The 27946-nt window shown below is 43.6% G+C and overlaps 1 protein-coding gene across 1 annotated transcript in view; it reads right to left on the bottom strand.

Annotated features, from left to right (window-relative positions):
* POU6F2 (POU class 6 homeobox 2) overlaps positions 1-27946 on the bottom strand; it is a 326831-nt gene that overhangs the window by 95479 nt on the left and 203406 nt on the right. Inside the window, 1 exon segment of the mRNA XM_074367687.1 lies at positions 1734-2083. Within this exon segment, the coding sequence (XP_074223788.1) occupies positions 1734-2083 (350 nt within the window).

The following is a 27946-nucleotide window of genomic DNA, read 5'->3' as shown; positions in this document are numbered from 1 at the left end:
CAGAGATTTATAAGCTGTTGACAGTGTTCAGAAAAGCCTGATATCCACAGAACTCAAAGCTTTCACTCAACCGTACGGAATACTAGACTATGCAGGGTAACTGGGGACAGAGTGAAGTAATCTCACCCTTGGCAGCAGAACGAGTGTTTTTCTTTGCTAATTTCACCTATTCTGATGACTCTGATAGAGGAAGTGTTTAATCACATGGTACCAAGGCATATCTAATTTAACTGCTCTTAAAAAAGCATTAAACCCATTCTTTGGGATAACAAGAGTAGAATTCCAAATGCTGAAAACATTTGGATTGCTGTCATCATGCATTTGGTAAATCTGATTATACCTACTCTCCCTGCAGATATCAGGTGGACAGTGAAGACTTTTCTAGCCTGTGTTCATCTGTCTTCTGTCAAAGGTATTATGTTGTCTCATAATGATAAGATTGAAAAAAAAAAACAAAAAACCACACACCTTCAAGCCCAACTTGGGAAACTGTTCAAATTGAAAATAGCCATGATCCAAGTGCCAAAGAAAACAGTATTACTCATCTCACCCAAATGTTTTCATTTCCAGGAAAATTTTGGGCCACCCCTGAGAAGCCAAGTTCATAGAAACAAAGTTAAGGGACCTGCCTTTCTGTTTGCGGACCCATGTATCTTGACTCTGTGTACTTTGCTGGTTAGGACCCAGGGGTAACAGTGCTGTGGTCCTCATCGGGTAGGGGAGGGCAGGACTGATGCCACGAGTGCCCCACCATCAAGGAGGGAGCTGAGTTAGCATTTGAAATAAGTGCGTGGGCTGCTCACCCTGTGGAAATTTGTGACTGTCCTACAAACATACTAACCCATCTGAAATCTCACAGGGCGAAAACATCATTATGTAAATAAAAAACGGAGCTATTAATTTCTGGATCTGATGGGTTGACATCATCACAGTTATCCTTTGAAGCTAATTTATCTTAAAGGCATCTAAGTGAAGGACGAGTTTCCGAACTTTAAGGCTATATATTCCTGAATGCTCCTCCTCATTGCTCCTCAGTGATAGTAGATTAAAGATGACATTTCATGATTAGCTTGAAATATCTATTTTGGATGCCCTCAGCTTCACAGCAATGAAGTAAATCTACAGAAGTTTTATGATTTTTATAAAGATGCATATTTGCTGTGGTTCTCGGCATGGATTTAGAGTACTTGTTAGTCCGTGGAGTCATGGTTGGAATCTGGGACGTAAACCGAAGCTTTCATTTCTTGACCCTCCTAACCTCAGAGAGTCTTTAGATAAATAGAAACAAAAGAGCACCAAGTACTTAAGGTAAGACCCTGCTGTATTCATAATAGAGAGAAATAACCACCATGCCTCATGGACAGGAGAAGCGGTTCTCCACGGGGCTACAAAACTCTGCTAGTAATAATTTTAATTGGATGCTATTTTTGCTGCCTTCAAAAAGTATCATAAAGTGGAGTTATTACAGGCTACGAGTGCACTTACAGCGCTGGCCTCTCACAGGAGAAAACAGATAACATTTATCCTTTGGAGGGTAACGGCAATGGGCTTCTATTTGTTTCGTTTACATGCGTCCCCAGTTGCCTGCTATGGCTCCCTCTTCCCTCCGCCTGAGAGATCAATTTGAATCAGACGCCGCGGGAGTGAATGATGCTAAGTTTGGCGGGGCCTCGGGGGAGGGCGCCCCCCGGCGGCCAGGCCCTCTGTGCCCTGCGCGCGGCGGGGAGCGTTACCTGCAGAGGATTGGGTGGCGTGAGCGGCGACGGGAGGCCGTGTCCTGGAGACTGGCTGGCTTTCTGAGGGGGGCTGGCGCTCTGCTGAGTGGGAGACGGTTGGTTCTGGTTCTGGGGGTGGGCTGGCGGCTGCGGGGGCTGCGCGGGAGGAGCCGGCAGCGGCTGGGAGGCGGGCGGCGGCTGCTGGGCCTGCGGGGCGGACTGGGGCGGCGGCGGCTGCTGGGGCTGCGGGGGCGCCTGCGGGGCGGGCTGCGGGTGCTGGCTGCCGGGCGGGGCGGGCGGCGGCGGCTGCTGCTGGAGCTGCTGGAGCTGCTGGAGCTGCTGGAGCTGGGAGTTCAGGGATGAGGTAGCTACAAGGAGAGAAAGGGAAGGTGGAGCTGAAACCGACACGTGCAGTTGAAACATACACGACCCAACAGCTTGCTGCGGCTTTGACAGCCTGTCCCGACAAGGCTTTCCTTTGTAAAAAGTTTACCCCCTCGCCTTGAGACCCCTTCGTACTTCAGAGGATTGTGGGCCTTTCTTGGGGAAAATTTTAAAATCCAGGGAGGATCAGAATGTAAAACACGAGGCATTACTTTCAAAGGTAGTGAGCCATGCAAGCCAGCGGCGTGCATACGAGGCGCAGAGGCAGTTTGCAAGGACTTGCCCCCTCTCTTCGAACCCCACACTGCTTGGGAAATACACTTCGACTTTCAAGATTTGATTTAGATTTTTAAAGTTCAACCCACTTAATTCTTTTGGCAAATGCTCGTACGGCGTTAAGAGGAGAAAGCTAAAGTGTCTGTAATCTCCTTTTCATCATCAGTACCGCTAATGGTGTCATTTCCACTTGCGGCTTCAGACCTCTGCCAGTTTGCTTAGACATGTGAGTCTCAAGTTTCTACAGATTTTAAAACAATTTAAAGGTAGTACATGCTTCTCAGTTGTGCAGACTCAAAAAGGCTGAGTCTGAATTTTTTGCCCATTCTTCAAAGGAACAGAGGCCTCCAGATGGGAAGGGTTATAGTCGGTGATTGTGCCCTGTACACTGTGGTGACTGGACACATTGGCACCTCAAGGGCAGGCCAGAACTGAGAGGATGAAATCATCTTTCCAGATTTCCATGTTCCATGAAAAGTAAGAGTTGGTGGGATAAGCTTGTCTTAAAACCGAGCTCACTAAATTTGTTCTCATGTGCCCACCTACCCCTGAACATTTTCTGCAGCAGGAAAACAGTTTGGCCAAAGAATGATCTAGAGAAAATTGCTACTATAAGCTCACTTCCTTCTTTGCCTGAATATCAGTTTAAACGCTTTCTAATAAGCCTGCAAATAAATACAAAGGTCAATGTTGAACCCACAGGCTTTGGCTGCTATGTTATCTTGCTCCTTCGCTGCCTAGAACTGATCAAGGTCTCCAAAGATAGTAAGTTCTGTTTGCAAGATGATACTAGTCTCAATTTTTAAAAAAATGCTCCTAAAGAAAATTCTAATGGTTCTGTACAGTGATATATCATATACCCGCCTTCATGCAACAAAAAATGTTCTTGAAAAATACATGTACATTAAATCATGAGTGAAGAAATTTCTTTGTAAGGAAATCAACCAGTGATTATTTTTGTAAAACGAAGAGTCATTTTGTGAAATACGTTGAACACCGGCTAGGCTCTAGTACTGTGTCTCGTAATAGGCAGGTTTTAACAAGGAGCGTAGACCTACCTTTAAGGAGTTTATAGTCTATTTGTAGAGATAAGATTAACTCATTAGAAATAATCAGGCTTGGGGTGCCTGTTACAGAGTCCTGCTAATGGTAGATGCTTGATACATATCAGTTAATTGCCTAAATGGTCCACAGTGTGGAAACTGATCAAAAGAGCCAGGAGAATCAGGACAGAGGTTCCTCTGTGGTCTACAGAGGCCAAGACAATGTTCACGGAGGATGTGGAACCAGAACAGAGAGTCGAGAGAGTGAGGTGTCTACCCAGCAGGAAGGAAGAGAAGACATTCCAGGCTGGAGAGACACTCAGATGACAGCATGGTTTAGGTGATATTTCTGAAGGACAACGTGGAGAATGGACTGCCTAGAAAAGAGGCGCTGGGCAGTTCTGATGGCTTTAGAACCTAGTGAAGGTGGAGAGCCTGGCTTTGAAAGTGATAGGAAGATGGATCACTCCCAGTTCACATCTGGTGTAACTCAGATTTTAAACATATAATCAGGTTTGTCTAAAGCAAGGCAGAGCTGTATTGGTGAAATGATCGTTTGACACTTCCCAGGGGCACCGAACACCAGTTCTGTGCTCTCAGGCTCACTAACGGCTTCCATGTTGGACCATTTGGGATGGCAAGTCCTGATTAAGTCAGTGAATTACTCTTGGTCTGTTCAAACACTCAGTCCAGTGTGTTTCCTGCCTTGCACGTAAATCCAGAGTGCTCTGGGACCCTCTACAGGTAGAGACAGTGTGTGTGAGAGAGGGCTGGAAAATACCCGGTCAATGGGAACTCTCTGAACTTTCTGCTCAATTTTGCTGCAAACCTAAAAATTCTCTAAAGAAATAAAGTCCATATTTTAAAAAATACCCAGTTATTATACTATTTATTAGAACTTAAAGAAATGATCTGGTTTTGGCATTTCCCCCCTCCCTGATTCTGTTGTACAAAACCACATTTTATTGAAGATAAGGGGGCCCAGCTCAATTCTGACCTTCCAGAATCTCCTGCAATCCAGAGGGTCCTCGGGTAATGGGGCTTGATCTGTCTTTTTGGTGGAGTTATGGACTTGGGAACCTGATTGCATCTGGCCTCCTGCCTGATTCAAATCAAGCCTGTCCTGATTCCTTTCAGGTGGTGGGCGGGGGGCACCTATGTCAGTGCTTATTGTCATGGTTGACTTAAATACCATACTGTTTCATTTTGGTTAGAAAAGCATTTATCTAAAATCGGCATTTGAAAACAGAAAATAAGACTAGGCATATTGGCAGATAGATATTGGCAGACGGGTAGGTGCAGCAGACCCTAACCTACTAATGAGACGTGGCCCCAAATATGTCTTTGTTCCTTTCCGTTGGTGAGTTCATATTGCTTGGCTGTGTCTTTCCCCTAAATGCATCTTGCCTGGAAAGGCATTAACCTACGCTAAACCTCTTTGAGTTGCAGGAACTAATTTGACATCTGCAAGCAAGAAATGATGGGCAAGTAAAATATTTTCAGGCAGGTACTGGATGCAGTGAAAAGCAGGAGGGGGTTGTACAAGAATGTAACTCTGGTCTAAAAAATACCAAAGGCACCCACACAATAATATGAAAATAAAAGTAAAGAACTGCAAAAATATGGAGCCTCTAAATGGCTCTTTGTATAGAGAATACTGAGATATGGGCACAAGTTAGGAGGGTCCAAGGACATAATTAAATGACAGAGAACGTTTACAGATAAAATGATGATTGTTGGGGCTAACACTTTGATCCTGTGCATAGAAGATTAAAGATTTTACTTTCTTCCTTTGTATTTATTTCCTTTTATGATTATTTCCTCTATGTCTGGTTACTCCATACTCCATGGACCAGTGTTCCATGTAAAACTTAACTGCAATAAAGTAGGTATGAAAGAACTTAAAAGAGATGCCCAGAATTTACATTAGAATGTTTGAAATGTTAAAAACTTACAATTTTGAAAAAGAAACACAACAAAATTCTGTCAAACTTTGAATTTCCTAGAGAGAAGAGAGCAGTAGTGCAAAACCAGTGGGTTGGAACTCGCTGAATAAATTATTTAATATGACAAAGGAAGAGTCAAGAAGCTTGCATTTCTCCATTGGTTCAGTTTCTCTGTATCAACAGTAAATTAGGAAAAAAATTTTTCTTCTTTGGGTTCTTTGTTAAAGGTGTTCTCAGGAAACCACCCATATAAACAGAGTCACAGCAAAGAAGTATCAGAACTATATTGGATGGGATTTACATAAAATTGCTTCCAAGACAGGGAAATGGAAAGGAAATACACCCTATATACCCGCACATGGAGAGCAAGTCCATGGACGATTCTGGAGAAATACAAACGTGTCTTGTACTCAGTGAGGCACTGAAACACCCAGGGAGTCACAGAATGCCAAATGGGGCTCAAACACGAAAGGAAGTGTGAGTCTTAGAAACATGCTCACCTTTGTTCACACGAAATACATCAGACTATTATAATCACTCTACTTGGGGGATGGGCATTAGCATTTTCTGGGACTTTCCAGATTCAGGCAGATGTGGGCCTGGTTGGCAAAGTGGTGGCTTGGGTTTGAGAGTCTGCTGGGGAAGAGCACAAGCTGGGGGCGTGTCTGGGACCTGAGTCACCTCATCAGAATGGATGTACAGAGGGGACAGTCCCGCGCTTAGGAGGAAGGCAGCGGCCAGGGTTTATCATTGAAAGTGACCAGGAATCCTGCCAAGAGCATGATGGGAACGGCTGTTCAAATCCCTACTTAGCCCAGTCCTCTGGGGCAAGTCTGGGCCTGGCACGGGGAGGACCACTGAGCAAGACCACAAAGGGCAATCTTGGAAGTATGATGCTAATTGCAAGAAGCCAGATGCCAAAGACCACATACTGCACAGTTCCGTTTCTATGGAATGTGCAGAAACAGGCGAATCGACAGAGACAGAGAACAGATCAGTGGTTGCCAGGGGCGGAGGGGAGGGAGGGGTAGTGGGTATGGCGTTCCTGGGTGGGGGTGATGGAAAAGTTCTAGAACTAGATAGTGGTGATGGTTGGACAACATTGTGAATGTACTGAATGCCACTGAACTGTACACTTGAAAATGGTTAAAGTGACAAATTTTATGCTATGTGCATTTTATAATAATAATTAGTAATGATAATAAATAACAGCTCTTCCTCCATATTCGCACACTGGAGACCAAGCCACACTGCCTTGGGTCGCCATGAGGGGAGAGAGTAATCCTTCCCGACTCTGCGTGGCTATGTAGTTCCCAGGGCTAGGGCTGTGCCTGGCGGAGCAGAGGGAGAGAGATGGCCGGGGCCCGGGATCCAGGCAGGAAAATGCTGTGTCCACGGGAGAGGGGGAGGCACAGGTCCGGCAGTGAGAGCAATGGGTTGCTGTCCAAGTGGACTGTGGACTTAGTCCTGAGCACCCACGAGACACCCCTCTAGAAATCCTTCCGAAGACTTGGAAGCTGGACTCTGTTTGCAGGTGGGAGGCCGTGATGGCAGTTGGGGTTCAAGATAAGACTGTGCTTCATAGAAAGCACTTTCCTTTAAAATGATGATATTAATGTTTCAGGACAACCGCATGGATAGATGTTACCATTGCCATGGCATACGTGCAGATCTGGGGCTCAGAAAGGGTCAGCGAGCTTCCCAAGTTTACACAGCTAATGAGCACTCTGGATGCTCAGTCTCTGGTCTGTCACTCCCGAAACGTCTTTTTTTGTTTTGTTTTGTTTTGCTTTTGGTGGAGATACTGGGAATTGAACCCAGGACCTCATGCATGCTAAGCATGCACTCTACCACTGAGCTATACCCACCCACCTTGGCCAAAGCCTCTTAACAGAATCACTTGTACAGATGGGGCAACCTGTTTACCTCACAGAGGGCTGCCCTCCATGACCTTGCTCTTGAGAGGATGTGACACAGCTTCCCAGCGACAGAGGCTGATTTGAAGGTGTCTGCTCAGTGATGAATCATTCTGCTCCTGGGAAAGTGTGTACGGTTGTACCTCTGTCCTCCTGCAGGCAACACATTTTTTAAAGGCTGCTGATATGAAATGTAAATGTGCATTTTGAGGATAAAGATGCTACTTTGAGTGGGCGCCATGAGTTATTATAAGAACAGGGACACGGGGCAGCGGGAAAGGAGGGGAGAGGTTTGAGCGGGGATGGGAGGTGGGGAAGGACCACAGCATACTTTATTTGTGTCACAGGTTTGCCTCGATGGTGAGAGAATGTTCGCTCTGCACTTAGACATTAGACGGCAGCAACACTGTCTGTGCTCAGCTGGTGGCATTTTAAGGAGAGTTAACATGAGCTTACATTGTCCATAGAACTCTGTGATGTGTTATCTCTTGAGTATTGTCAGGTGGTAGCGGAGAGTTCTCCAAATGGATCTGTCCGTTAACTGGGGACAGTGACTCCCAGATCAGCCCCTGTCTTACAAATCAGTGGGCTCATGGGTCACTGAAAAGGAAACCCAAAGTCCCTGATGTACGTAACCTTTCCCTCCCTAACTCTGTATTTATTGTTGCCTTTTTTCGCCCACTAAAATCCCCAGAAGAAGGAAAAAAAATGGAATCTAGAACAACCCAACCAGAGGAATTTGAGTTGATAAATTGGACATCTTCCCTCCTCCCAAACCCCCAAGTAATACCATCTAAAGTACCTGAAGCAAGGATGTAGGTCAGGACCCCTCCCCAGTGCCCTCATTAAGGGCACCCTCAGCCTGCACTGGGGGAGGGAAGTTTTGCAAAGTAGATAGAAACAGCATGTTGGGGACTTGGGATTTTGAAAAAGGGCAGAAGGTGAAAACTTTCTGGAAAATTTGCCTTTATTTTTGGCAACCATGCCCAAACAAGCAAAGCCAGTGCTGTCTCAAAGATTACAATGTATAACCATCTCACATGTGGTCCATTATCAGCTCCAGAAATATTGCTAAATGTATCTTTCATCTGTCATTTGCTTCTTTTCCATTTAAGGCAGAGACCTAAGTATCTCTTCAGATGTCAGGGGAAAACAGAGAGAGAAATTCTTCTAAAGAAAACATTCCCACAAATTTCCAAGTATCGCCTGAACCACACAAGCCTCTTTCTTAGGTCAGATGTTTTGACCAACTCTATCTCAAATGATGGACCAGAATCACCTGGGGAGCTTGTTAGACAAGTGGATTCCGAGACTAGGACACAGTCTGCGTTCGAAAGCATCCTGCCCATGGGATCAGGAGCCACTGGCCTGGGGGCGCCTAGCAGCCCATCAGAGAGGGGAAGGCTCTTCCCTTGGCCTTCAACCTGAGTGGCTTGTTTATCCATCTCCATAACTTTGAGAATATTTCTTTTCAAAAAATGAATTTGTTCTTCCATTAGCAGAAAAAAATATCGAAATGAAATCACTGGTTGGAGAGAAGAGAAAACAGACACTTGGGAATATTCTGGTGTTCATTAGCACCTTCTTTCAGATGGTAGAGCAATTCACCACCCATCACTGGCTTTGTTCTGGGGAGCACTCTTTTTTTTTTTAAATTGAAGTATAGTCAGTTACAATGTGTCAGTTTCTGGTGTGCAGCACAATGTCCCGGTCATGCATATACATACATATATGTGTTTTCATATTCCTTTTTCATTAAAGGTTATTACAAGATACTGAGTATCTTAGGTCTGAGACATAATGTTAGCTTGTAGATGCCCCATTCAGTAGGGAGGATGGGAAGTGGAGAGCAACTTCCCACTGTAAAGCGAAGGCGAGAAGTGGTGGGGTGGTTCATCCCAGCGGGAGCTACGCCTGCCCAGCCATGGTGGTGGGAAGGAGGAGGGGAAGTGAGGACCAGAGCACTGAGCGAGGAGTCAAGAGCTGACAGAACAAATGGGGATTTAAATATGCTAGTTAATGTTACAAAGTTAACTAAAAATAACTCCACATTTCTATTAGGAGGAGGGAGGGGGAGAAAGTAGGAGGCGGGGTAAGTGAGCGAAACCCAGATGCACCATAGCAGAAATGAACAGATGATACATAAGGCTAGGAAATCAAGAGTCAGAGGTAAGTGGAAAGTATTTAGAAATATGCAATAAACCTATAAGGTCTGCAGCTAGGATGGCCTTGGGGGAGTAATCCCGGGGGTGGAGAGTCTAGCTGAGCTATGGTGATAGTCAGATCCATTCCAGGACACTATTTAGATTGAATTTCTTGAGGTCCTTACACTGCTCTCTAGACCTTAAATGGGACTCAGTTCACATTGGGCTTTGCTGATGACAGCAACTGTGGCATAAAACTTCTTTTGAAAAGTCCACAATAAACGTTTGTTCCTGAGAGTCTGAGAAATGCTCCCAGAGATCATTCCATTGGATGCTTGTCACCAGATATATCCCACGAAAGGGAAGTGAGACACAGCATGTTGTATCCTATTTCTGGAAATCCACAGTGAGCATTAAAATCTTAATGACTTAGAATTTCAGTACTCAACGAAACTGATAAACCGTTTTCATCTAGCACTGACCAGACTCATTTGACCTCGAAACCCCATCATCTTGCTTTTTTTTTTTTTTTTGACTCAAACTTACACGTGTGTGTGGAACTAATATGGCAAGGGATCTTCGTTCAGGAGTAACCTGAAGGCGTAGACAGACATGACCATTTTATGCACGAAGGAAATACACACACACACACACAATGTGTATACATATATGTACATACATTGTATATATATATGATGTATATATACATACACACAATGAATAATGTACACATATACAGTGTATGCATATACAATGCAGGTATATGGATAATGTACATATATGCAATGTATACATACACCCAATGTATATATGTGATATATATACCCAATGTATATGTACATATTAAGTATATACATATAATTTACATACATACAACGTGCATATATGCACAATGCACATATAAAAATGCATATACACACATATAATAATATATACATGATATATATGTGATATATCAGGGTCTTTGGAGGAAGCAAGGAGCTATTTTCAGTGTAAAATAAGCTTAATGAAATTCTTCTCCCCTATTACTGCTGTGTGGATTAATCCATAACCAAGCTTATCCAGGGTTGTGAAACTGGTTAATTCATGCTAAAGAGAAATATTTGAGTATAATAAACATCCTTGGTTGATTAAAAATGTAAACAGGTGTTAAGAGGGCATGTACATACGAATTTCTTAAAGAATGCCATTTCCAGGGGGGTGGGTAGGGGTGGGTGGAGCTCAGAGGCAGAGCGCGTGCTTAGCATGCACGAGGTCCTGGGTTCAATCCCCAGTACCTCTATTAAAAAAATGCAGTTTTCTTGAAGGCAAAGTCTTTCAGATAATCGAGTAGGAAAGGAGAAAGAAATACAAAAAATGTTCTTGAAAGGTTGAAAGATGGGAAACCCACAGAGCTGGAACTTTCTATGACTGGCTAGGACAACCTGGGGCCCAGCTGAACTCTCCCCAAGCACTGGAGAAGCATCATTGTGATGGTTTTTAGCTCTGAGGAACCTGGCTTGGACATCCTCTCCTCAAATGAGCGTCTAGCATGGGCAGAGGAGGAAAATGCAGCTCCATCAAATATGAAACTTTTAAATTGAGATTTTTCTTCAGAAAAAAAAAAAGATTTATATAATCTTCCTGCCTAATGTAATCAGATTTTTCAAGTCGTCTTCAGGAGATAATATCAGATTAGAACTTGTAGGGTCTGAAAGTGCCTTTTGACTAAATCCCCCATGTTTCTTGATTTTGCTTGATTGTTTTTTTTTCCCCCATAACCTGCAGGGCATCATTGACTGGATACGGAAACATTCGCTCTTGATTTGAAATCCCATTTGCTCAACGGATGAGATCAAATGTATTCATCAGAGCATCCCAACCCTCTCATAATAACTGGCTTCCTTCTCTCAAGGAGCTTGGCAGAGGCTTGGTGAAGAATACGGCTGAAACGTGAGATTCTCCCTGGGTGCCAGTTCCCCTCCTCTGCCTGCTCTCCAAAAACAATCAAGGGATGTTTGTTTGTTTTTTAGAGGTCTGAGATGAATTGTACATCACTGACTAGGCCACCCTCCCTTCTTAAGACCGTATTCGTTTCATGACGGAAAATGCATTTGGATGAAATAGGAAGTAACTCAAAGAAGTGCTCGCATAATACTCGATTCCCCCCTTTTTTCTCTTCTTAAATGTGAAAAACAGTTATTTACATTCTTGGTGACCTCTTCTTGAAGGCCAATCCATACCTTCTAACTGGAGGTTAGAAGGTTTAAAACTACAGCTAACATTTACTGAGCGTGGTTTTTCGAGCGATATTTTAAAATGAGTAGAAGTGAAGCCTTATTCACGAAAATGAAGATGTGGATGTAGGAGAAAGGGAGATATGTGCTCATTTTATCTTCCCAGGCTAAGGAAATAATAACATAATTTTGCAAACTTAGTGGAGAAAGCAAGATGTACCCTGGCTTTCAAAGCATCAGCGTTTGCCTTTCCCTTCCGATGGACATTTGCAGGAGAAAATGTTACAGGCCGTTCAATGGACCCTGTGCCTGGTTTAAACACAGCACTGTGTTCACTCAAATTTCTTTTAGGCTATAGACACATGGCCCAGTGCTTATTTTCATGGTTGATTTAATCCATCCCCTCTGCCAGTGTGGGGATTATTCCCTACAGTTATTCTCCAGTGATCTGTCAGTTCGAATTAAAAAAAGTTAAGTGACAAAGATGCGGTGGTTGGGTCCTTTAGGAGGCTGTGGATGCGAGGCTGGACAGCAAGAGGTTTCTTTCTAAGCATCTGACTATGTTCTATTTTTTAAATTTCCCCCAGATCATCACACAGCTTCCTTACCTAGGCTGAACTTTAAACTCCATAAACAGGGGATTCAATTTTGTTCCTTCTACAACTTCTGGGTTGCCAAAAAGCCATATCGATCTTACCTTATTGGTTTTGCTTATTTTTCGGGAAGAGGAGATAGCGGACAACTCCCCTCACTTTACAGATGAAGAAATCTAAACTCAGACATGATTCTAGGACCATACGTATTCCAGCTTTGCTTGGCCTGCACAATAAATGGCAAAACTCCCCTTAAGCTACGTCTATTTTTATATTTCGAGACACAGAAATAGAAAATATACCCTTGCCAGATGTGCAACTCTGCTCTAGAGTGGTTACACAAGGAACCTGTAACAATTGACTTTAATTGTGTGGCAAAATGTTTACCATTTAAAAGTTCCTCCTATTACATCAGAAATATTACTGCTATTCTCATTCTTATTTCCTCTGTCCAGCTCTACAGTAGAATTCTTTAGCAGGATAATTAATATATTATATGAGTCATTGGGTTATTTTTGTATTGATGTGCAAATTAGCCATGCAATTCACAGAGTTTATTTTAGACTTTCATCTGTAATAAGTGAAACAAGAAGACAACAAATAGTTTTAGTGAAATAATTCATTACACTCATGCTAACCCTACTGGAAGGAAAGAGTCATCAAAAGAAGGATCCTGGGAAACTTCTTAAAAAGCAAGAGATGCTGGAATATCAAACGGGGTAGAAGGTAATGTGGTCATATCACCCATGTGGGTACAAATGCTTTTACAGATCTCTCACGGATTTCTGCCAGGCTGGTTGATCTTGCTATGGGAAGGAAAGTGGCATTCTTTTTACTTCATTAATGTAGTATGGACAAAACAGGCAAACAAAAATGTAGCAGTCAGAATAGATATGTTATATTGTGGTAACAAGCAGCCCCCAAATCTCATTGGCTTAACCCAACAAAGTTTACTTCTTTTCACGCCATCACAAGTTGGCAGGGTGTCTTAGCTGAGTAGTCACTTAGGTACCCAGTCACTATCTTGAACAGGATGGTATGAGAAGGACAGAGAGCTTTTTAGGCTGGGAATTAAATGCACTGGCTCAGAAGTAACCCCATCACTCTCTCTCACAACTCACCGGCCAACACTAGTTACAGAGCACCCCCAAAATGCAAGTGGCATACTCTCAAGTCCCAGAGAAGGGGAGAGTCAGAAAAATTTGGTGAACATCATCTGTGATCTCCACAAAGGCATCACTCTACCTCTCAGGCAGTTTCTGTATATATTATTTTCTTCTCATTTTCATCTTCCTAAGTTTAACCTCATTATGCCTTGTCTGGATCATAGAAAGAGCCTATTAATTGGCCTCTTAAACTCTTACTTTCCCTGCTCCCTCTTTCTCTCATTCATTATTTCAACAAATGTTCTCAAGTCATGTGGCAAGTGCCCTTCTGCCAGCAGAGTTAATTTTCTAAGACATAGATGGCATGATACCACTAATTAAAAAGTAAAAAGGAGACTGTATGATAGTTTCCATTCATCAGAGAATGAAATGATAGTGCTCAGCCCATATTGGAGAATGACTGCACTCTGGCTGCAGCCCACCTTTCCAGACTCATTCTAACCCCCTCTGAGAACACTCACTTCTAGTTCAGAGGTAGAAGCTGGTGGTACATGTCTGGACAGAGATGAAGATGGGGTGCCCCACTCCCACACACACAGAAAGAGGGCTTTTAGCACTATTTACAATAGCAAAGACATGAAGCAACCTAAATGTCCATTGACAGATGACTGAATAAAGCAAATGTGGTAGATATATACAATGGAATACTACTCAGCCGTAAGAAAGAATGAAATCACACCGTTTGCAGCAACATGGATGAACCTAGAGATTACAATACTAAGTGAAGTAAGTCAGACCGATATGATATCATTTATATGTGAAATCTAAAAAATGATACAAGTGGACTTATTTAGAAAACAGAAACAGACTCACAAAAGCAGAAAACAAACCAGGGTTACCAGAGGGGAAAGTGGGGGAAGGATAAAATGGGAGTTTGGGATTTGCAGATACTAACTACTAGATACAAAATAAATAAACAACAAGTTTCTACTGTATGGCACAGGGAACTATATTCAATATCTTGTAGTAACCTCTAATGAAAAAGAATATGAAAAGGAATTTTATATATATATATACATATGTATATGTATAACTGAACCACTGGAAATTAGTACAACATTGTAAATTGACTATACTTCAGTAAAAAAAAAAAAGAGAAACAGAGCTTTTCAAAAGTTTGAATTGGTTAATAAGATTGGAAGAGTTTACATAAAATATGCATTGTCCATTTTTCTTAAAAATTATCCAGAAGGTCTGGCCACATGACTCTTGTTCCCATAGGGAAACTGGAGCTGAGTAGCAGCCGCCCTGTGAGGTAGGGCTGGTGCCCACAGCAGCCAGGATGAATTGCTGTCCTTTGCACCCTGATAAAGGGACATTCGTGGGGTGCCCCGTACATCAGTGAAAAAATGCACCTGTGGCCTCTTTTACCAAATAGCTTCCTACGGAAGGGAACTATGTTTTAGTCAGTTCTTTTTTTTTTTTCTCTTAATCTTCCTGTCTCCTCTCAGCAATTTGCATATAGTAGATGTTCACTCAATAATTGAGGAATAATAATTGCAGGGAATTGTAATTTGATTTGCCACGTGTTGATTTCATCTAATTCTTTTTACCCTAACTGTGTCATGTGCTTGCTCTGGCTTGGCTCACGAAAGAGGAGATTTAACGGCAGAATTCTTGAGGGTAAAAAGATCCACTGCTCATGTTTCTAGGTGACTACATGCAAGTTATGTGACTTCTGAGCATATGAGGATCTTCCGTTAACTCTGGAGAATGTCATGCATTTATATAAAAAAATACGGCAAATTCCTACGTTCTTCTTTATAACTGCATGGGCAAAGGTAGCCATCCTGACACATCTGGAATCATGTTTTAAAATCCTGTGGAATAATTTTGTTTATGAGCTAGAAAGTTCCTAAAGGAAGTGAATTACTATTTAAGGATTCAGGATCTGAAAGCGTGCTGTAGAAATCCAACATGAAATACGTGTATAAAATGTGGTCAAAGAGGAAATGACAAGCTTAGAATGCCCTGAAAGGTTATCTGGAAAAACAGAAAAGAGCTTCAGGTGGGTCTGAGATGGACAGATTAAATCATAATCTTAGAAGAGTGAAAAATGTCATCACAACCCAGGCTGACCCAGATTCCACCCGATCTGGGGAGGAAACATCACAAAGCATATGGATTAAGAGGGTTTGAGCTGAAGGTCAGGTTCTTAGTATGTCCGGGCTAGCAGGATGTGAAAGCCAGCCAGGCATAACAAGCGCTGCCCTGCTAAGGGAGCTGGCAGCATCGCAGTGGAGATGTGGGGGCTCCCGGGTCAGTTACTGCGTCCTCGTTCCATGGCTGCTCTCTAAGCCTCGCCGTCAGCAAATGTGTGCTCCGTTCATTACGGAAACTGGGCAGAAGTGTAGGATGGTTGAGCACAAATTCACTAATGCTGTTGGTAAAACAACACTTACAGGTCCTTTCTACTTCCCGTGAGTGAAATCATTAAAGACAAATCTTAAACAGGTTATAGAAAAGCTGTTTAGAGGAAGATGTGAATTCAAATTTTATGGCAACATACTAACTACCATATATATAAAATAGACAAACAACACGTTCATACTGTAGAGCACAGGGAACCATATTCAATATCTTGTAGTAACTTATGGTGGAAAAGAATATGAGAAGGAATGTATGTACATTCCTATGTGACTGAAGTATTGTGCTGTGCACCAGAAATTGACACAACATTGTAAACTAACCATACTTCAATAAAAATATATTTAAAATGGTAATTACCTAACACATCCCAAAAAATTTTATGGCAACAAAGCACCTTGTAAATATGTTACTCTCTCCCTTCGTGAACGCCCTCATTGCCTCTTGCCTGGACCCACGCAATCATCTCCTATTTTCTCTTCCAATACGCCTATTTTTAAAGCACCCCTCCCACTCCTCCCACCTGCCTCTCCTCCTGCTCCCTCTGTGTCCTCCTCCTTTCTTTCTCTCCACCTTCCCTCCTTCCTCTGAGAAGCCCCTACCACGTGCTAGGGGATGTGCAGGAAGTATGAACATAAACTAGACTCTGATTCTGTTTTCCCAAAGTCCATTCATGTTCCACCTGGGAAAACAGACACGCAAACGCCCAATCATGATACAGTGCAGTATGTTAACATTTCTTCTTAAGGAGTGATTTCCACCATTTCCCTATGTCTGCAAAAGAAGTCCTTACCCTTTACGTTAAAGCCATTCACAATCTAGTCCCAATCCCACTTCCTGGCGTGGGCTCCGCCATTCTCCCACGTGTCACCTCCACTCCCCTCGGACCGCCTGCGTGTCATTTCCCACACACGCTTGGCTTTTTGTGTTCCTGCCTTGGCGCATGCTTGTCCCACTTCCTGAGATGGCCTTTCCCCCCTATCCTTCTCTATCACAACCTTGTACTTCTCTCAAAACCCAGCACATCTTTCGGTGCAGCCGCTTCTGCTCCCACTTAGCACATCACTGGTGCCAAAGAAATACCTGGTTATGGTACGTAAGCCTCTTTTACACTTGTTAGCCGTGCAGTGTTGTCTTCGTTGAGATCATGTTGAGACTTGAAGGCTGAGATATGCCTCGCTTGATCATGAACCTCATTCAGATTCTGATAAAAATATCTACCCTTTTCCGAGAGACATGCTTCTATTTGTAAATTTAGCATAACTTTTCAGGGGATTTCAGACCCCTCTGAAGCCCATCCATAGATACCTCTTCAAGGCTAAGAACTTCTGCTGGGGGGTCAGGGTACAGATTGAGGGAAGGGCAACTGGTTTTCTCTGAAATACACAGCCCTGGATGGTGTCTGTTGATGGAGAGAGGTAAGTCCTTAGACAGAGATGTGGAAGTTCAAAGGTGGGCCACAGGCGTTTGAGGGAACTCTGGCTCTTTGATGGTTTTTGTTGTCTCAGGTAAGGTCTTGATAATTCTCAGCTGTGCAATGATGTCCCAGTTAGGAAGACTTAACGGCTCTCTCTCCCACAGGGAGACATTCTGAGAGAGCTCAGTTACTCTCCGAGCTTCACTTAAAGTCATGTTTAAATATTCTAGTGCCATCTCATTCTGTAATGGGGGCTCAAGGCGATCCAATGGTGGCAGGTGGCAGGCATTGCAGTGCGTTGCTGGACCAAGGTGCAGATTTTTAAAGAGGTTGTCTGAGAATTAAGTGGACACCTCTTAACTCTTCATCTATGTTATAAAGGCATATGATTTTAAATAGCATTTTTGGAAAGAGCTATTGGTGCGCCGTGAGTCCCACTCCCTCCAGGGGGTAGGGGCTCTTTTCCCCTTAATCTGATGTCAAGAAAGAAGGGCTTCCATGGAGTGACACAGAAAGCTTATGTCCCTGAATTGGGGGACACGTCAGACTTGTGTCAGGCTTTTGCTTGGAATATGCAAAAAGAGAGAGGCAGGCTGGTTAGCTGACTCAAAAAGGAAGCGAACGAGAGATGGTGGCCCTAGTGGCTGGCACTTCAGGGTTGAGTGAGGATTTCCCAGGGGCAAGGCCAGGTGAGGGCCACATGCACGAGAGAGCGCTGGCGTGGACCATCCTAGATCCTGCCTGACAGAGCCCCGTGGAGGAGCAAATGGATCTCAGCATACCTCTGTAGAGACAGGGCACCACTCACACCAAGGGGTCTATATTTGAGAGGCCAGGATTGGCAGGTTTCCAAAAAACCACAAAATCACTCTCAGAAACAGTCAACTGTTAGTATCCCCCAGTCCAGTGAGCATGAGGCCAGCTGGCTGAGTGCCAGTCAGACTGTGCCCATTTTCCTCACCTCTGAAGGGGTCAGAAACTCAAGACAGAGGAGAAGGAGCCAGAACTCAAGGCGAGGAACAAAGAGGGAGAACTGGTCGACTCCGTTTCCCAAATGTAGGCTTTCTGCTCTCCTTTGGGTTGAGAGAGAGGATATGGAAGATGAGGCGGGCCGAAACTTCAAATCAAGCTGGAGTTTTGACCATTACCTCCGTCTGTATGTTTCTTTATTGAAGTGGAGTGGTGTCTGTATCACTAGAAGAGCCCACAGGAGCTGTGGGACCTCCTTGAGTTGTCATTTGGGAGCAGGGGAAGAACCATCCTAAATCAAAAAATTTAAAGTGCCAGTGGGATCAAAATCAAATTGTACGAGTCTTGCCTGTTCAGTATATGGTTACACTAACCTTAGAGGAACAGAGCCTGGATTTGCTTTTTCCTGAGAGCAGACAGGTTACTTTGCAGGGGACACTTGCTAACTACTGGCTTAAGTGCAGGTGTTTATTCCCCCCTGTGTCTTTTCTCCTTGCTGTTGCCCTTGTGAGTTGAAGACCTTTGTTGGGGGAAAGGGTAAGCTTTCCTTTTCATTAGAAATACTCATTCAGCATTCATAATTATTGACTGTATCCTGCAAAGGCTGTCAAACTTCAGGGTGCAGAGGACTTACCTAAGGTGCTTGTTAAAATGCTGATTCCAGGCCCCCTCATCTTCCCCCCAACCCTCCTACACACATGGATTTTGAGGACACAGATCTCCAGGGAATGAGGAGCTGGCACCTTTTAGATTAGCTTCTGATGCAGGAGGTGGCTGGTCCCTATGTGAGCAGCTCTGGTTTCTACTGGGTTCCAGGCACTGTGCTGGGTGTCTATGATGCCACAGCCAACCAGGCATATTCTTACCCTCAAAAATCTAAAAGCTGGGTTGCATAGGCAGAGAGCCTGCAAACTGTTGACATATATGGACATGGATTGCTCTAGAGGGATATGCAAACCATGGGACAGCAACTGGATACGAAAAGAGAGAGAAAACCCACTACAGTGGCCAAGATAGTGCCAAGAGAGAAAGGTGTTCCTGCTGGTGTGAGAGTTGGGTTTGACGAGAACGGGAAGATGAAGTGTGAATTCTTGAAGGCGCCACCCACAGTGAAAGTGTGACTTGTAATTTGAGGATTCTTCAACCACGATTCTGCCAAATGCATACGAATCAGGGTTGGCTGGGTCCTTGGAACTCATCAAGCCCAACCTCACCCTTGAGAAATAAGGAAAATGAGACCTCAAGTGATTTGCTCAAGGGCACATAGAGGAAAAGGTAGGATTGCTTATCTGGATATTTTGGATCTATCTTGAACCAATAACCACTTATACCAAGAAGAGTCTTCCATTGGCTTTGAATTCCAAGGCAGTTCTAATCTAATGGTTAATTTCCTTGTCCAAGTGTGATTAAATGGGTGAAATAATTAGGCCTCCAAAGCTTTCTTTTTAAAGAGCGATTTTACCGATGCTAATACAAGCAAGTGAAAAAAAATCCCAATGGTAATTTATTATCGCTTAGCTTTTGATCGTAAATTATTAAACCTGAAAAATATCATTGGTACAAAAACTGAGCTGGGTATACATCTTTATTTGTTCAGGCAACACATATTTACTGAGTGCCTGCTGTGTTCCAGGCAGTGTTGCTCCCAAGCAACTCTGGAATATTAAAGAAGGAGAAATTCTCATTAGGAAGGGCTGCCACTTCCTCTGGGTGTATGCTGACTTTCCACAAACCATCAGTGAGTGCCGGCCATATGGGCAGCCAGTTTCTAGGTCCAGCTGACTAGCAGTCACTCTTACATGTTACTGAATTAGGGGGCCCTCCAGAAACTGCTGTCACCCCAATGCATTCAAGGACAGGTAGAGTACCTTGGTGACATTTACTTCCTTCTAGCCTAAAGGATGGCTTCCTGCAGAGGAAGGGGAAATTTCATAAGGAGAAATTCCTGCTCTGAAATAGAACATCTTGCTTAGCCCTGATATTTCCCTTGGGAGGATTTCAGAGGCATCCCACTCAGATTGAGACAACCCCATGTCACCTGGAAACTTTCATAATCTTGGGCCGTGCTGGCACGGGTATCCTCTGGTTTTGCCCCTCCCTTTTCACATGAAAGAATTTAAACAGAGAATGGATATTTGAAAAGACTCATATCCACATTAGTAAGTTTCTTCTCTTTTTCTAGTAGGCAATTAATAAAATTTATTTCTCCTCTGAAAAGTCCATCGAGACATTTCCTCTTCCTTCAGCCACAGCAAAATGGAGCAGCGAGGTGGAGGACACTGCTGTCTGTCTTAGAAATATGTTCTTGGAAAGTATGCGGATCCAAACTTGGGAAGGTGATTAAGAAAGGGAAAGCCTTTCTTAAGATGGTACCATACACAGAGCACTGTGTGCTGGACTGACTGAGATGCTCCCAAGTCTTAAGTGTTCATGGAATAGAACACAGCGAACTCTGCAGATGTGGGAACTGTTTGGTGCTTCCCACCCCAGTTCCCACCCCGGATTCTCCCTGCACCACGGTTGTGTGACTCACACCACAACCAGCGGGCGCTGGCCGGGAGCCCCGTGGGGCCTTGGGGCTAGCTCTGTTCCCAGGTATCTCAGCCACAGGCCTGAGGTTACAACCCTTTGTCATCAGATCTTCTTATTTGAGTTCCTGGATCCACAGGGATAAGTGTCAAAGGAAGCCCCAAATAAGATCACAGTCGCTTTGTTAATGGTAGCATTAAAAATGGAAATCAAAACACTGTATTTCTACTGGTGCCCAGAGGGTCCCTGGCTACAAGATAAATTCAAACCCGTAAACCCAGGGACCTGATTGGTACTCCCTGAACATCTAAAACAGGAATATTGAAAAGATAGAAAATTGAATATTGAACCCTGTCAACAGATCAAGAGACATCTAAAATTTCTAGTATTATTACAGTTACTACCATTACTACCCTCACTGCTGTTAACTTGCATTGTTACCACTATTATTATTATTAACACAGGGTTAAACAGAACTTGAGTTCAGGGAGGTCCTCCTCAGTCTGCTCTCAACCAACTTCTCCCACCTTAAGTGGCAGGGCTTCCTCACAGGACAAGCACAGCCGAAGGATGAAGTAACAAATGTGGGGCGAATTGCTTCACCCAATCTTAGGTCTTCGGTCTATAAAATTAGAAAAATGAGGGCCTCCACGTGGATGTCATAAAGCTAAAATGACAGTGCATGTAAAGCCCCTAGCACAGTCATCCACGATGTAGGACCACCCAAACTGATCGCTTGTTCTGTTCCTTTCTCCCCAACCCACCACTCTTCCTGCTACTGGAGGCTCCAACCTGGATGGAAGTTAAGAGATCTGCGAGGTTAGAAGGGGGAGATGGAAGGAGAGAGAGGATTGGAATAAAAAGGGATAAAGGGAAGGTGCTTTCCTAGGAAAGCAGGGTTGCATTGCTCCAGGAGCTATGATGAGAGGCCGTTGGTACAGGGAGGCAGCCTCCTGGAGGGATGGAGGAGAATGGAAACTGTCCATGAGCTAGTGGGCATTTATTTTTCCAACAATACAGAGTAATCAGCCTGAAAACACCAACTAACACAATCAGAAAGCTTACTGAGCATTCACTGAGTACTTACTACGTGCCACACTCAACCTCTTACAACCCTTGTAAAAAAACCCGGTGGTTAACTTGCACCGATGGCTTAAGGACCTGTGCAATGTCTAGTCGCAAATCAAGCTGGGAAAGTCCTTCTCAAAGTGACCTAGGTCTGTATGCAGCTCTGGAAGAAATTAGCATCGTAAATCGCGGTGGAAACGTTACCGAACGGAAAGAAGATTCTTTCAGATGGTTTACACAATTAGAACAGTGAGCCTCCTTCCAAAGTCCTAACCTGTACACAGCTATCCCCAGTCAGTGATAACTGGGAAACACAAAGCTTTCTCGCCGTGGCTGTAGAGCAGGAGGCTCAAACCAACAGTACCATAAATCTCAGCCACGGAAATGGTACGAAACAGTGAAGAATTGTACTTAAGACCACAGAGGTTTAGAGTTTTGTTATGTTTTTCTTTTTTATTTTGATCACCTAAAGTTTGATCTGGACCATCTTTTGGAAGGTTATCACTGCCGTGGTTTCATGGTCAAAAGATGTTTTAAAAAGTTGCCTACTTTAAAGTTCAGAAGGCTGATTGTCATCATTCGGGCTTAATATGGTACATTTCTAGAGACCTATTGGAAATAATCTTTTTTTTTTTCCTTCAGAGCCTCAAATCTTTCTAATGTCTTTGCTACAGTTTGTTTTAAGTATCCTATAAAATAAAGCCATGATTAATTTAGCTTCCAACTTTCTAGTTCCAATAAGCTTTTGTTTTGTTTTGTTTTTTATATAGGAATAAAACTTTTAAGTTTTGACAGTTGCAATGAACGTTACTATGAATTCCACATCTTGTCAACTGGACTCAGAAACAGCAATAGCCACACAACAAGATCTGATTATTAGGAAAATGATAACAACAAAATTGACATGCAAACAAATAAAAACATTTGTTTCACCCTCTTCCTTGGACTCCCCAGCAAGAATGTGCCCTCTCCCCGATATGCCTGGAACGAACTCAACTCTCTTTAGAATCTTTAGTTTCTTCTCATAAGGTCTTTTATCGCTACCGCAGAGAAATGTAGCATCTTGCTTTAACCAAGGCCTATGTCTAGCTTGGAGAAGTTGCCCGGAGGTCGTATTAATGAAGTCAGGATTTTCAAAAGAAATATGAGGTGGCCTGCTTCCTCAATTACAGTGAACAGATTTCTTCCTCTTGGCATTACTGCTGAATAGTAAATCTCTTCAAGATAGGCCAGTCAGCCAGCTCTGCTGGGATCCTACCCACCGGCAGTGCTGTGATTCAAAGCACAGCCAGGAGAAACTGGGGGAAGCAGCCTGGGGACCTGCAGTCAGGAGAGCTCCAGTCCCCGAGTGTGACTGTCTGCAGAACACCGTCGTCGCACACAATGGAACGATGGGAACTGTGTGGACCACGTGACCACGTGGGTAGAGCATCCTGGAATATCACAGCCGGAGAGGAACTCCGGCGATCTCTCTAAAGGAGTCAGACTAAACTCTCTTACCCAGTGGGAATTTCTCCCATGGGGTTTCGGTCAGCAAACACCTAACACCTGTTTCACAATCTCTATCGCCAGGAAACCTCCTCTGCACTCATCAGGAGGTCAGTTCCATCATTAATTCTGACTGTAAGGTGCTTTTCTTGGAGAACTGAAATTGTCCAAATTCTATTTCTGCAGCAATACCAAAGAAACCATATGAGATTTCCTTGACATTCCTTCTAACACATTTAGGGTCAATTAACACAAAGGCTAAGTATTCATTAGCTTGCCCTAACAAGACAGCTTGCTCGTCACCTCCTGGGTTCACTCTGAGTCCACAATCTTAAGGAGATGGATGGTAAGGGATGGATTTGTGCTTCTGGGGATTTACGCATTCATTTAATAAATATCTGAATGCCTACTATGTTCCAGGCACTGTTCTAGGGATAAAGAAATAGGCAAAACAGATAATAATTTGTGTCCTTAGAGAACTTATATTCTAGTTGAGGGGACAGACAGGAAACAAGATATCTGAACAGAGTAGAGTATGTTAGATGGTGATCATTTCTAAGGAGGAAAATCAAGTGGAGAAGAGAAAAAGGGGGTGTCAGGGGCATCAACACTTTAGATAGGGCAATGAGAAAGGCATCACCACAGAGGTGAGGGGACAAGGCATTCAGACGTGTGGTGAGGAGCCCTCCAGGCAGAGGGCGTGGTGCTGGGCCAGCAGTGCGGTCAGTGTGCTTGGTGATAAGTCAGGAGGTGAGTGAGGCTGGGGTGCATGGGACGAGAGGGGAGGCAGTGGGGAACGGGGTTAGAAAGGAAAGCCAGGAAAAGCAGGAGGTGTGGGATCTCATAAACCATCATAAGAACTTCGGCTTTGACTCTGAGTGGAGTGGATTTTCCTCAACCCTTTTCTTTCCTATCAGAGGGTCCTCGGAGCTTCAGCTGTGGGCTGAGGCTCTGCTCTGTTGCAGGGAGTGAGGAGGAGGAGAGAGGTCAGCAGGAACCTTGGACAGCCATTCGGTAATAAACCCCTGCTCTCCTTTCCTGAGATACTGTTAAAAATGGAGCATCAGGGAGACTCTTCCCGAAGCAAGATGTAGCCTGCTTCCCTGGAGGCTTCCCTCCTGACTGTACCTCCCTTCAGGATGGAGTCTTTTTCACTAGGAACAAAGCAGGTCAACTCCAGGTGTCATTTCTCTGCTTCCTGCCTTCACTCTCCCTTCCCAAGCATCTCTCCTCCCTCCTCTCTTAGAAGATGGGGAAAGGAGGGGATGGAGGGGCCCCTGTCTGCAGTGGGGTGGGGGGCTTACACTAGGGCCCCCTGTCTGTTTCTCTCTTTTGTCTTTCATTCAACCAAATCCATAATTTTTGTTTTGTGAGGCGAGGTAATTAGGTCTATTTATTTATTTACTAATTTTTTTAATGGAGGTACTGGGGATTGAACCCAGGACCTCATGCATGCTAAGCACATGCTGTACCACTGAGATATATATATATATATATATATATATATATATATATATATATATATATATATATATATACTCTTCCCTGCAAATCCATGTTTTTAACTCTAGGTGATCACAAATGGTCCTGCCTTCCTCCTGGCTGGAAGAACAAAACAAGTGTGCTGTACTCAAGTCATTGGACCGTATCCTTCAGCATCACCATGTATAAGCTAACAAGTGGTGATATTCTCTTAATTAAAAAAAGAATCGGTCCTGTTTTAAGGGAACGTCACCTTCATTTTGAGAATTAAGGCATTGACAGGTGCTTTTCATCAACTCTTGAGGATTTAGATTTCCATCTCAAGGCTGGCTGTGGGAATGAGGGTCTTTTATGAATAAGTCTGTGCTTGTAGGTGACAATCTCCTTTGTGTTCCTGAGTCTGATGAAGCGACAACATAAATTGGCATTCGTGTATCAACCAATAAGGACACTTATCCCTTCTGCACCTTATATATAAAGCTGCTATTTCCCTAAGCGTGTTTAATATGTTGAAACTTACTTCAGCTACTTTTCAACGTTGGAAAGTTATTTTTCAAAAAAAAAAAAAAATCCAGTGCCCAGATCTGAAAGGCTCCCCATCCTTTACAAGATTTTTCTTTTTCTTTTTCTTTTTTCTGCTCATTGTAAAACACTGTGAAGTATTGCCATATACTCCGGATTGCCCTAGATTCAGGGAATTCAGAGTTAAGGCTCCAACAGTAACCTTAACATTGCCTTCTCGCAGGGTTACAGCCGCCTTTTGTTATGTGATCACATCATCCAAAAGAGCTAAATTCTCCACCGCTTATCTGCTATTCCACCTGCAAACCCCTCTTTGAAGTCGGTGGGGGCTCTGGGCATGGGTGGGGGGCGGGGCAGACATACTACAGGAGAATTAGGTCCTGTGCATTCAAAACTACAAAATGACACATATATGTGCATTTCTTATCTGTGAGGAAAGGTTTAAAAGGCCACCATTTAGCTCCTTGATGGTGCCTTCTGGAGGAGCTCTATGGAAAAAGGGGAGGGTGAGCGCTTCCATTTCTGTAAGTCACACTCCGTGTCATGCCGCCAACTCGTATGCAGTTGGATAAAAAGCTTCCATTGTCCAGGAAAGGTAACCTTGTAAAAATGACGAGCGTAGGCTTTCTCGGTGTTTTATGCAATTAAAATGTTAACCTTGACATCATACGAGCCCTTCAGTTTTCAACTGTCCTTCAGTCTGTGAATCTGAGAAAAAATTTTTAAAAAACCAGCGTGGACTGTCTATGGCGGGACAGTCTCCTCCCTGCCTGCACTCTCCTCTCTTTACGGAGAGCCATGGGGATGGGTGTCCCAGCTGTGGTCACGGTCGCTGTTTGGCGTTTCCATCATCATCATCATCATCATCATCATCATCATCATCATCATCATCATCATCATCACCCCCGCATTCCTTCCAAGAACTTTCCTGTCTTGCCCTATCCTGCCTCCTCTGCTGTTCACCAGAGGCCCAGGGGAGGGCGCAACGAAGACCCTTCCATCCACCTTGTCCTCCCCGGCGTGGGCACCAGCTTCTCACTACGGAGGGTCCGGGGTGGGTCCTGAGAGAAAGCCCCTTGAACACTCTCCAAGTCCTGATTTTCCTGAAAGGCAGTGAGTCTTTTTTCAGTTCTCTGTTCTGTGCCTACTCCTGGCTCTTCGTTCTGACCTATAACCAGGAGGGCCTTCTTTTTATCTACAGAGGGGAAAACCAAACAGGATGTGGGTGACACCAAAGGGGGCCTTTTCATGGCTGCTTGCAAACAGCAGAGTCCTCTTAGATAGACCTCATAAAGGTAGTGTGTGTATAGGTGTGTGTCTCAGCCACAGGACACAAGGGGAGAAGCTGTGCCATAGCTTCCAAACTGGCTCTCAAAAGCTTGAACTGAGGCAGGGAGGGTAGAGCTCAGGGGTACAGCATGTGCTTAGCATGCATGAGGTCCTGGGTTCAATCCCCAGTACCTCCATTAAAGAAAAAAAAATTTAAATAAATAAACCTAATTACCTTCTCTCCCCCTCCTCCCTGCAAAAAACAAAAAATCTTGGGCTGAAAACTTGCAGCAACATGGATGAACCTAGAGATGATCAAACCAAGTGAAGTAAACCAGACAGAGAAAGACAAATATCACATGGTATCACTTATACATGGAATCTAAATAATGATACGAGTGAACTCACAGACAGAAAACAAACTTATGGTTACCAAAGAACGTGGGGGAGGGATAAATTAGGAGTTTGGGATTAAGAGATAACACACCACTATATAGAAAATAAACAACAAAATCCTATTGTATAGCACAGTGAACTATATTCAGGGTCTTGTAATAACCTATAATGAAAAAGAATCTGAAAAGGAATATATATGTATGTATAACTAAATCAGTATGCTGTACACCTGAAACTAACACAACATTGTAAATCAACTGTACTTCAATTAAAAAATAAGGAGGGGAGAAATAGCTCAGGGGTAGAGCGCATGCTTAGCATACACGAGGGCCTGGGTTCAATCCCCAGTATCTCCATTAAAATAAAATAAAATAAATAAAACAACCAACCTTGAGCTGACATGATGAGGGGTGGACAGGGAAATAGTCAGATCCACTCCTATTGAGATGTAATACAACTTTATATTCTTAATTTTATATACTTTCACTTAAAGAGAGCTTCAGGCTTTAAAACCCAAGAACTTCCCTTGAAGAAAGAATATTCTGATTTGTTGAATATTGACCTAGGAAAAAGATAGTTGCTTTTCTAAAGGCATGGCTAACTATCAATTATTTTAAATGTACAGCAATAACTGCAAAAAAAAGAGTCTTCTGAGAGCTTTGTAGAATTCAAATCTACACTTTTGATCCATTATTTGGTGGGTCTCTTGGACGCCTGAACAGTCCAATGCCCTCAGACATCTCATTCATGGCGGACTCCTTCTGAGCCTCTTCTAATGTATCTTCCAAAGTCCTGACCCCAAGTCAGAACTGGAAGGCTCCACTGTCCAAGCTGATTAAAAACAGTAGCAAAGAAGTCCAGGAACAATTGAAATCCTAACTCTGATGGAAACGACCAATAAACTGGTCCTTCTGGCACAGGAAATAGAAACCATCAACTGCAGTTTGGACAGAAGTCCCTGATTCAAGCATTAACATAAAAAATGATGCCCCCTGCACACTGAGAATATACACAAATAGCTTGCCTCTCTATTTGGAAGA

The sequence above is a fragment of the Camelus bactrianus genome, chromosome 7 (assembly GCF_048773025.1).
Source record: "Camelus bactrianus isolate YW-2024 breed Bactrian camel chromosome 7, ASM4877302v1, whole genome shotgun sequence".
Classification (NCBI taxonomy): domain Eukaryota; kingdom Metazoa; phylum Chordata; class Mammalia; order Artiodactyla; family Camelidae; genus Camelus; species Camelus bactrianus.
The sequence above is the reverse complement of the archived record's forward strand: the minus strand, read 5'-3'. Positions and strand labels throughout refer to the sequence as shown.